The sequence below is a fragment of the Eurytemora carolleeae genome, unplaced genomic scaffold, assembly GCF_000591075.1.
Source record: "Eurytemora carolleeae unplaced genomic scaffold, Eaff_2.0 scaffold1045, whole genome shotgun sequence".
NCBI lineage: Eukaryota > Metazoa > Arthropoda > Copepoda > Calanoida > Temoridae > Eurytemora > Eurytemora carolleeae.
This window is the reverse complement of record NW_019396947.1, coordinates 57,518-68,153: the sequence shown is the minus strand read 5'-3', so window position 1 is coordinate 68,153 and position 10,636 is coordinate 57,518. Positions and strand designations below refer to the sequence as shown.

General features: G+C 32.8%; 1 protein-coding gene across 1 annotated transcript; it reads left to right on the top strand.

Moving 5' to 3' along the window:
* The first annotated feature begins 434 nt into the window (after positions 1 to 434).
* Positions 435 to 9,755, top strand: LOC111710399 (dnaJ homolog subfamily C member 21). Its single transcript, XM_023484479.1, has 13 exons — positions 435 to 570; positions 1,161 to 1,253; positions 1,683 to 1,755; positions 2,499 to 2,538; positions 2,827 to 2,897; positions 3,296 to 3,512; positions 4,294 to 4,414; positions 4,756 to 4,822; positions 5,823 to 5,876; positions 7,313 to 7,392; positions 8,045 to 8,876; positions 9,157 to 9,242; positions 9,713 to 9,755. The coding sequence occupies exons 1-11, from the start codon at positions 481 to 483 to the stop codon at positions 8,798 to 8,800; spliced, it is 1,662 nt and encodes a 553-aa protein (XP_023340247.1). The 5' UTR covers positions 435 to 480; the 3' UTR covers positions 8,801 to 8,876; positions 9,157 to 9,242; positions 9,713 to 9,755.
* Positions 9,756 to 10,636: the final 881 nt, after the last annotated feature.

Below are 10,636 nucleotides of genomic sequence, written 5' to 3'. Positions count from 1 at the left end.
GTTTTGCATGTCCTATTTGATAAGGTTGTTCACATAGCACATGAAGAGAACGATTTTTGGACCCCCTCCTATAATTTTGTACATGACCACTATTTTCAGCAAAAATAGTATTTTTTCATTAATTCATGTTAAGGTTAGGTTCAGACAAGTCTTGGGCAGAGCGCAGCGGCTAGGACAGTCCAGGGTGCCGGGGCAGCTACCACATGACTAATTATATCCATTGTTAAATATGAGATCCAAGCTTAAAGTTGATAGACGGGGGGGAGTGTCCAAAAATTGTTCTCTAGGAAATCACCGCACATGATGAACGATACACCAGAAGATAAAATAGACACTACCGTTCCCATGCAAATAAGCACTTCAAGTTAATTGATGTTGAGACAAATAGAGTTTAATTGGGAAATAGCACAATTAATAAAGTTTTTTAGTGATAATTCCTCAGAAATTGATTTAATTTAATTCTCTAATAGAACCATAACAATGGTCCGATGTCATTACGAGGTGTTGGGAGTAGAGAGAACTGCGGACCAGGATATGCTTAAGAAAGCATACAGAAAACTTGCATTAAAGGTCTACTTTTATATTATTATTATTATTATTGGTGTAATTAGGAGCGTATATCCAATAAAAATAAATCCGATATAGGTAAAAGTTCAGCTTAATATTGAATTGAGCTTTTTTCTCAATTGCGTTTTAAACTGAGATATGGTTGGTGGAAAATAAAGGGTTTACCAAAAGGTTTATTTTCATGTGAAAACTTTAAAGGATTTAACGAGTAGATTGTACTCACTTTAGTGTGACTTTTGACAACAGCTAGGACCTATATTTATCATTTAAAAGAACCTATTGTATACTAGAGTCGGAATTTACTTGGACAGGTATGTGGAATCACTACTCAATGCTGTCTAATTACAACAAAACCAGTTTTTGAGCTTTCCTATCATGGCATAAACACATAAACAGACATAATACATAAACCCTATTCTATTTATCCTGTTACACCCATTTAATAAATCCCACAAACGGGAATGACAAATATCATGGTTCTCTTAAAATATCTTTAATCTTTGTTGGAAATTCTTATAAATAAATTTAGTGAAATATATATGAATATATGCATATAGTACCATCCGGATTTCTTACTTAATATTGTATTTTAGTACCATCCGGATAAGAATCCGGATGACCCAGACGGTGCGAAGCAAACTTTTCAGTTGATACAGCAAGCGTATGAAACCCTTTCTGATTTACAGGTAAGATTTAGTATTTTAGTTTTTAAAGAGTATTTTATCAGCTTATTGTAATTAAATTAAGTTGTCCAAATGAACAGAAAGGTGGAGGGTGGGGGGCATTTATTTTTGACTTGGAAAGTTTCTTCAGTTCATAAAAAAATTACAATTAGATCAACTGTATTTTTTTTCGGGTAAATATTATGGAGTCATTCCTGATTTTCATTCGAAAAATTTGTTACTTTCTCTTTGAAGTCTTAACTGAGGATTATGCAGCAGAATAGAGAAGAAAATTTACAGTATATTTTGGTCTCAAAATAGAATGACGAAAATATCATCCTTAGTTTTACTAAACATTAAAGATTAAAGTGTAGTGTTGCAATTTGGACTCTTGAAGAGTCGATCAATAATACGTCGACAGTCCCTTTAATGATCATTGATCGCCCATGTTAGGAACGAGCTTGGTATGACAATCACAGAGAGGAGATCCTACGAGGAGGGCTGGGGGAGAAGATGGAAGNGGGGGGGGGATATTAATTTACACCATAAACATCTTATTCAAGTCAAATACGGCTAGATTGTTAAGTGTCTTAAGTGGCATTAACCCGTTGAGGTTTTAAAAACCTACGGAAAACTGAAAATTTTCGTAAAATCTCTTAAAATGGGTATTTTATACGCGATTCAGAGACGATATCAATACATGGGCGGGCTTGCGATGCCCCCAAATCTTCGTTTAATGGTTGTTAGAATCTTTTTATTTTTCTATATTATCCTGAATTCGTTGTAATTTCTTGTTAAAGGATCCATTCTAGAATTAATATATGAACGGGAAAAGTAATAATACATTGAAATCATTATGCAAGCTACAATTCATGGATTGCTACAATTGATACAATGTTTGTAAATGAAGATACTCTTTAAAAGAGTGAGGACGAACTCCTGATGATGCCAAAGTTTTTGGCGAAATATATTGAGTAGAAAATTATATAATTCTAGTGCTAGAGAGTAGGGTTGGGAATTGTTTAAAAACTATCTGAAGATTTATTTATTTAAATATATGATAATTATTCATCCTCATCATGACATACTTTAAGATGAAGATTGTGACAAAAAGGGGAAAATGTAGTATATGAAAGGACAAGTTTTCATAATCCTTTTTCATACTTTAAAACTTATTTCATTTTCCCGAAATATTTATTCAAGAAAACATACACCCCTGTAGCTGCCAGGTAGTTTAATAATTTATACTAACATTACCTCTTTTTATAGGATATGGAGATGACGAGAAAGGATTTTACGGTGTTTTCAGGTTCGAACATTATATACAATATTGTTGCCCTTATTCAAAACATTTCAAACACAAAACGTAGAACAATATTCGAGATTTGAGCCGGCGCTAAATTGGCGGTTCCGCGACGTGGTTTAAATTCTTTAAACTATACCTCTGCTTTTGTTATTTTCCTTCTATTTTTAGGTTTATATAATTAAAGGATTGGAACAGGGAAAACATTTATCAAAAATTAAATAAATTGAAAATTTGTCAGAAATAAAATTTTCAGTCTTAGAATTAAAAACTAATTTATAGTTTTATGTTTAGAGAAGTTTTCAATACAATCGCTAAAGAGGATTCTGAGTTCATGGATGAACAGGATAGCGATTTCGAGGTATGTAATTGGGTTATGTTACATCGTCTGTACGTAACATCCCCCTACTAAACTTTTGACCTACTAACTTTCTGACCTACGCCAGCTGTTTATTTTTGTATTATTTGAGGGTTAGGTTAGGTTAACACAATTTCTGGGTCGAGCGCTGCGGCTAGGACAGCTACTAGGGGGCCGGGCGCTGCTGCCACAAGTCCNCAAGGGGAGAACTGGTGGGCTAAACGGAAAATATAAACCCTTGATATGTAGACAAGGGGAGAACCGATGGGTTAAACGGAAAATATAAACTCGAGATATTTAGACAAGGGGAGAACTGGTGGGCTAAACGGAAAATATAAACCTTTGATATTTAGACAAGGGGAGAACTGGTGGGCTAAACGGAAAATATAAACCTTTGATATTTAGACAAGGGGAGAACCGGTGGGTTAAACGGAAAATATAAACTCGAGATATTTAAACAAGGGGAGAACGATGGGTTAAACGGAAAATATAAACCCTTGATATTTAGACAAGGGGAGAACCGGTGGGTTAAACGGAAAATGGAACAGGAGAATAAGAAGATTAGGGACAAGGCCAGGAAGGAGAGGAATGAGGTTATCAGAAACCTTGTTTCATTTGTCAGGTAAATTCTAATTTAATTGTTCAAAGCAGTGCTTAGGATCCATTTAAGTTTGATGCGGATCCGGATCCAGGTCATGAACATTACTTTAAGATATACTCATTTTTGTTAACAAAAGAAAATTTTCTTCTTTTCATGAATTTTATGCTAAAACCTTATTGAATCATTCAGAGTGACGGAAATTTTTGATAATTTTCCTTGTTATCAACAGTTCAGATTTGGGTTTTGTCTCCAGTTTCTGGTTGGTATTTTGCCCCTTGGATTCGGATCCGTGAATCCGCATATTTATCCGGATCCAGGAAGCCAAAAGGATAATGTTGCGGATCCAACGGATCCGGATCCTTAGCAATGGTAATAGATATTTTGCTTTGATTAATCAAGCAATTCTAAGAGTCCAGAACATATGTTTTATAAACGGGCTTAAGTTAAAAAAAAACATTGAAGTTGTGATAGTCTAAAAAATCTGTATAATTTGACAAAAGGTAAATTCTTGTTCTCTCACTACCAGCTCCTGAACTTGATGCTTTATGATTTTTAAAAATGTTAATTTCTTGTAAAATAAAAGTTTCCGGAGTTCTTTGATTTTTCCTTGTAGAAATTAATTTTTTTACATTTTTATTTTTTAATTTTAACAATATTCTTTAAATAATTAGATCCTAAGAAGATATAAATATTTTGACATTTTCTTTATTTCTTGATCTCCATTTTCTTCTTGTTCTTGCATCTTCTATCATGTTCGTGCATCATTCCCCTGTAGAAATTATAAATTTTCTTTTTAAACCAGAAAACGTGATAAAAGAGTTGATGCTTACAAGAAGAGATTAGAAGAGAGGGCAGAGGAAAACAAGAAGAAAACACTGGATTTCCAGAAGAAGCAACGAGAAGAAAGGAAGAAACTTTTAGAGGTTGACAATTTTTAAAATTATAGTTTTTTCTCCCTATCTTAAATATTGTTTCGTTTTCATATAATCTTACCTTTTTCACATGGGTTTCTTGAAAACTTTACACTTGACACTTTTTTGAAAATTCGATTAGAAATGAAAAATATATTTCAAATGTTCAAGTATTTTATATTTATATCTTAAACAATACTGAAAAAATCGAAACATTTACAGTATTCCAAATATTTTGAAAGCCTAAAATTCGGGAAAAACTCTTGTTTTTTAGGCCAATGACATCAATTCTAAAAAAGGTCGAAATCGATCGGGGTTCTTTTAGCATAGAAAGTTAATTTGTTTGTATTAAGGAGAGTATGAATGACTCGGCTAGTCTAAATATGAAAACTATGGAGGATGCCTTGAAACAGTTAGAAGGTTAGCAGTAGCGAGGGGAGGAAGGCCATCCATAACAATTTCTAGTTCGAGCCACATTCGCCTCATTTTATCTTCCGAGCCACCTCGAAATTCTCGTCCTTCCAATATTATTTTTTTGAACGTGTCTAATCCTCTAAGATATACTTAAGTCTATGTATATTTTATGGCCTAACGTGGCCAGATAAAAAATAGATTATCTTCAAGAATTAGAAACTTCAAAAACATAATAATCGAAGGACGAGGATTTCAAGGTGGCTCAGACGAGAAGATGAGGAGAATGTGGCTTGGACGAGAAAATGTTGTGGCTTGTCTTCCTCCCCTCCAGTAGCACTTAAAAATATTCCACTTGCAAGGAAGACTAAAGGGACTGTAAGCGTAATTTGAAGTGACCCTCCGGCCTCTATGCTAAGGTACTTAATGCTTGATTCACAACGGAACCCTTGAAAGCTTTGTCTGATCAAGTATGAATTGTATATAGATATATATATAATTTTGAAAACTGAAAATTTTCAATTATTTCTCTACAAAATTGACTTGCCCATTTCTACTGCCGAAGAACATCAAGATATTATCCTATTATATTAACCCTTTTAAAACTAGAAAAACGACCATGTTCTTAACATTATTGATCAGATTTAATTCAATTCATACATTTCTGAAGATAGAGTAGCAGTATAACTATAACAATAACATATATGAACATTTTTATGGAATTATTTTTCCTTCACCAGGAGAGCTCAATAGCTCAGAACTGTAAAAGGTTTCCAGGGTACCATTGTGAATCAGGATCAAAGGTCACTTGAAATTACGCTTACCGCAACTTTAAGATAAAAGGTTATTTAGAATAATCATTTAATTTTACTCGTTCAAATTAAGGGGGCCGGGGAAAATCATACGAACATAATGGGGGTATTTATGATAAAGGGGGGGTGGTTGATAATGCGGGAATTATTTTCTAATACAATATTTAGCCCGGCCTTGAACAGATAAATATGTTCAGGAGAGTATGCTGGAAGCTCCGAAGAAGATGAAGATGATAGTGAAGTAGAACTAGGTTGGTGCCTATTTTTAGATATTTATTTTTTAATTTTAAATTTTAACAATATTCTATTCTATAAATAATTAGATGATAGTAAATTTTGACATTTCTATATTTATTGTTTTCCATTTTGATTTTCTTCTTCGGCTAATTTTGAAGAAACAAAAACTTGGAACATCCTTCTAGCTTCAGAACTAGTAGAGAGAGAAATAAATTATGTTTTAAAGGATCTGTAGTTGTAATTTTGAGCAACCTCCCATTTTTTGCATGTTTGATTTACAAATCATTTATTAATTATGAAGTGCCTGCCACCACTAGAGGCAAGAGAGCTTCATCCCTGAGATCGATCCTGCATTATATATTAGAGTGACATACGAGTGGGAAATTTGTTGAGTGCAAAGATTCCATGGGTGATGTGGCCCAACTTGAGCATTTTGTAAATATGTTGGGTGGATCGTAGCATTGCATCAGGTAGAAGTCGTTTTTGGTTTTTCTGCAAAATCTTGATTTCTGGTGAAGGTCAATGACCTCCGATCCCAAATTTTCTTTGTGATCCGGAAAGAGGGCCACAATGGGTTGTGATCCGGAAAGAGGGCCACAATGGGTAGCTGCATGCAAAATTTCAGCCTTTTATTCAATTTTTAGAACCTGTACAAAAGGACACAAAATGTAGAATTTAGTGAGTTTTTCCTGAAACTACTTCCACCTAAGTTCATCGAGTTAGAGCAAAAAAGTTTTTTTTGCATTTTAATACAAAGGGTTGACATCAGCCATAGAACCTACGCACCTTTTGATATTATTACTTTCACTTCTTCTTGTGTCATCCTATTATTTAAAATTCGGTGATGGTGATGGTCCAAACCTCTGTAGAGTAAAAAAGTAGATGTTAGTTCCACATTTATTGAAAATATATTTCGGTCTGGGTTAAACCTCGTCAGTTCTTGAGATTGTTTCTGTCACGAAGATTAAAAATAAACCTCCTATTATATATACCAAGATATGCATCTGGGATTCGTTAAAAGGGGTATTTAATAATAGAAAGCTTAACATGTCAGTGTTAACAGTGGCTCATCTCGGCATGATTTCGAATTATGGGACTTTAAGTGTAATTTGAAATAACCCTTAATTCAGAGATGGCAATGCCAGATTCACAACGGTATCCCTGAAACCTTTATCTGATCAATAATGTGGAAGATATTAACAGGTTCTTGTGTTCAATTCTGATGATTCCTAGTTTTTTCCTGCTGAAGAAAAGCGCAAGGCACTATTTGTAGAGAAAGCAAAATAGAAAATAATCTTTTTTAAAAAGTATAAACATTGATCTATAATTAATACTTGATCAGACAAAATTTTTTAAGGATACCGTTGCGGATCCGACATTAATATCATTGCATTGAGCGTCACTTGAAAATACGCTTACAATCCCTTTAAAAATGGTTTTTTTTATTTAGAAGAAGAGGAATTAGAGAATCTTGTTGATGAATTGTATTGTGTGGCTTGTGATAAACTATTTAAAACCATCCCGGCCAAGGTATCTATATATTTAAAGTTGTTATCTCTGTTTGTCTGTCTGTATGTTTGTTTGTCCGATCATAACTCTGAAACCACTTGACCGATTTGCCTCAAATTTTTCGTGAGGGGGTTGTGATGAAAAATTTAAAACTTCAGACAGAGCTGGTAACTTATAAAATTTTTTTGTGGACACTCAGGGGTGGCCGGGGTCTAAATTCAAATTTTTGTTAACATTTAAAAAATTTTTTTTCAAATTTCACGGGCAACGCCGGGTCCTTCAGCTAGTGTTAAATGAAATGTTTACGCGTAAATTCAAATGACATGCAAAGATGACAATGCCTTATTTACAACTGTACCCTCTGATAAATAATGTGGAAGAAATTGTGTTTTTTCTAGGTTTAAAAGTTTTTGATTCTAATAATTTCTATACGGTTTACTGTTAAAGAACTGCGTAAGCCTCTTTTGTTGAGAACTCATAATTAAAAAATCATTTTTAAAACTACAAACTTTGATATCTTATTTATACTTAGTCAACCAAAACGTTGTGAATCGGGCATTGCCATCTTTGCATGAAAGGTCCCTTGTAATTACGCAAACAGACTCGTAAAGTGCGTTATTTTAAGGGGGAGGGTAATTGAAAAATGGAAGAAATAATTTATTTTTTTGTTCAGGAGAATCACGAAACCTCGAAAAAGCACAAAGAAAACTTGGAAATCTTGATACGAGATATGCAAGCAGAAGAATATGATGAAGATGATGATACTGAACCTGATCATGAGGAACTGGATGGCGGTGAACTTGATCATGACGAACCTGATGATGCTAAATCTGATCAAGATGAATCTGATGATGTTGAAGTTGATGATAAAGATATTAATCCTTCAAATCATGAAAATGAACAAGATCCTTCAAAGCTAAACGAATCCATAGAAAAAAACCCTGTAGTCAAATCCTTAAGTGACGACGAATTTTTGACGAACGGCCAGGGCAAGAAAAAAGGAAAAACGAAGAAGAAAAATAAACCTAAAATCATCTTTGTTGTTGATTCAGATGAAAAATTAGATTTGTTAACTCAAGTCTCAGACGATTCAGATTTTGAATTTAATAAGAAAAGGACAAAAAGTAAAAAGAATAGAAAGACAGCTCCATCTCTACCCAAGGAGAAGGTGGAAGATAAAGAAAATGAAAACAAGAATATCTGTCCTGCCAACCCCGACCCAATTCTTCCGACAAATCAACACGATCCCGACGAGAACGTGTCTGATCCGGAGTTAAAATGCGGAAAATGTGGCTCCGTGTTTCCCTCCAAAAACAAACTGTTTAATCACTTGAAATCCACGGGACACGCGTTGTATCTGGGAAAGGAGAAAGCCAAGGTTAAACCCGCGGATCAGAAACTTACAAAAAAGCAGAAACGAAAGTTATGAAAAATATAAATATTTTCAGAAATAATATGAATTTTATGACAAAAGAGGGCCTAGCGGAAAAACTCAACAATTTAGGGTTAGTTTGAACATTTTTTCTCGTTAAAAAAAATTAAAATAAACATGATAATGATCTTATTGTTTTGAGCAGGGGTTTATATTTTCTTGAAACATCATTTCTTCAGTTCTACAAATTTTCCTCCAAAATAATTTATGAGTTATAATTATTGAAATGTGCTAAAACCTTGCCCTTTGATTTTATTTTGTTCATATTTATATTCCCTGTTATTCTAGAGGGTATTTTTTCAGATCTTGTTTTCCAAATTAGGTTCAAAATAAAGAATTTTTTTTAAATTTAGGACGCTTATTTCCGACCAAGCAACAGTATTTAATCTTTATCCTGTATTCAAAGCTGCGACCTCCAGTAGTCCTCAACCCACCCCAGGTACAACCATTTATTTGGTGAAATTTACAGTAGAACCCATGAAACTGTGGAACAAAAAGATGATATTTTTATGTGTTTTTGGTGATGTTTAAGCAGATAATAGCTCGAAAAAATAAAGTGAAATTGATCTGTGTACATTGTACACTGCCATAAATTGACTCCTAAAGTCGTCTTCCTATTCCACAGTTTCATTGGCCTCACCGTATTATGTTGAATCATCACTCAATTTGCATTTATAAATAAAATATTTTACGAGTTTTATCGCTTATTGGGAAAATGATAAAAATTTGTTTAGGTACAAATTATGAATATTGAGAGAAAACTTTCCAGTAAGATGTCCAATTGATTTTTTTCTGAACAAGTTTATCTTCAAAATTGGTTTAAAGGGTATCAATGTGAATCGGGAATGAAGTCGAGGGTAGTATGAAAATACGTCGACATTCTCTTTAAACATTGTTTGCTTTTTCCAGGTTATGTTTATGATATATTGGTGGAGTTTACGTTCAAGAGTAAGAAGAATTCAATACTCATAGGTAACTTTTTGTAATTTTTGTACTTTTTATACATGTTGTGCCTTTTTTACTTTTGTACTTGTTGTATTTTTTGTACTTTTTGTACTTATTTTTTACTTATCTTACTTTTTATACTTATTTTGTTTTATTTGTACTTATTTTGTCCTCATTTTGTACTTGTTGTACTTTTTGTACTTATTGTACTTTTTGACTTATTTTGTAATTATCTTAATTTTTAATATTTTTTTGTACTTATTCTTGTACTTTTTGTACTTTTTATACATATCGTAGATTTTGGTACTTTTTGTACTTTTTGTACTATTTGTACTATTTGTTACTATTTGTACTATTTGTACTATTTGTACTATTTGTACTATTTGTACTATTTGTACTTTTTATACTTTTTATACTTTTTATACTTTTTGTACTTTTTGTACTTGTACTTTTTGTACTTTTTGTACTTTTTGTACTTTTTGTACTTTTTGTACTTTTTGTACTTTTTGTACTTTTTGTACTTTTTGTCAAAGGGTTTTGTAATCATTGAAACTTTGCCTTTTGGGAAAAAGTTGATTTTGAGGGAAAAGGACAATTTTTTGTTATTTCTTGTTTTTCGTAAAGTTCTAACTTTCAGTACTTAACTAATACTGTTTTCAAACTGCTATTTCTTCCCTCAAAGAATTCTTCTCAACAGGAATTCCCTCCTGAAATTTTCCCAGCAGCAGATTTTCCAATTTTTCTAATGTTTTTGTTATCATTGAATCTTTGATATTGAGGGATAAACAGTGTTTATTAAACACTAACATATTTTTATTTTTAAGGAAAAAGTTTTCAGAAATAGATGATAAAATTTGATAAAATTACATTTAGCTTGTTTATGTTTAT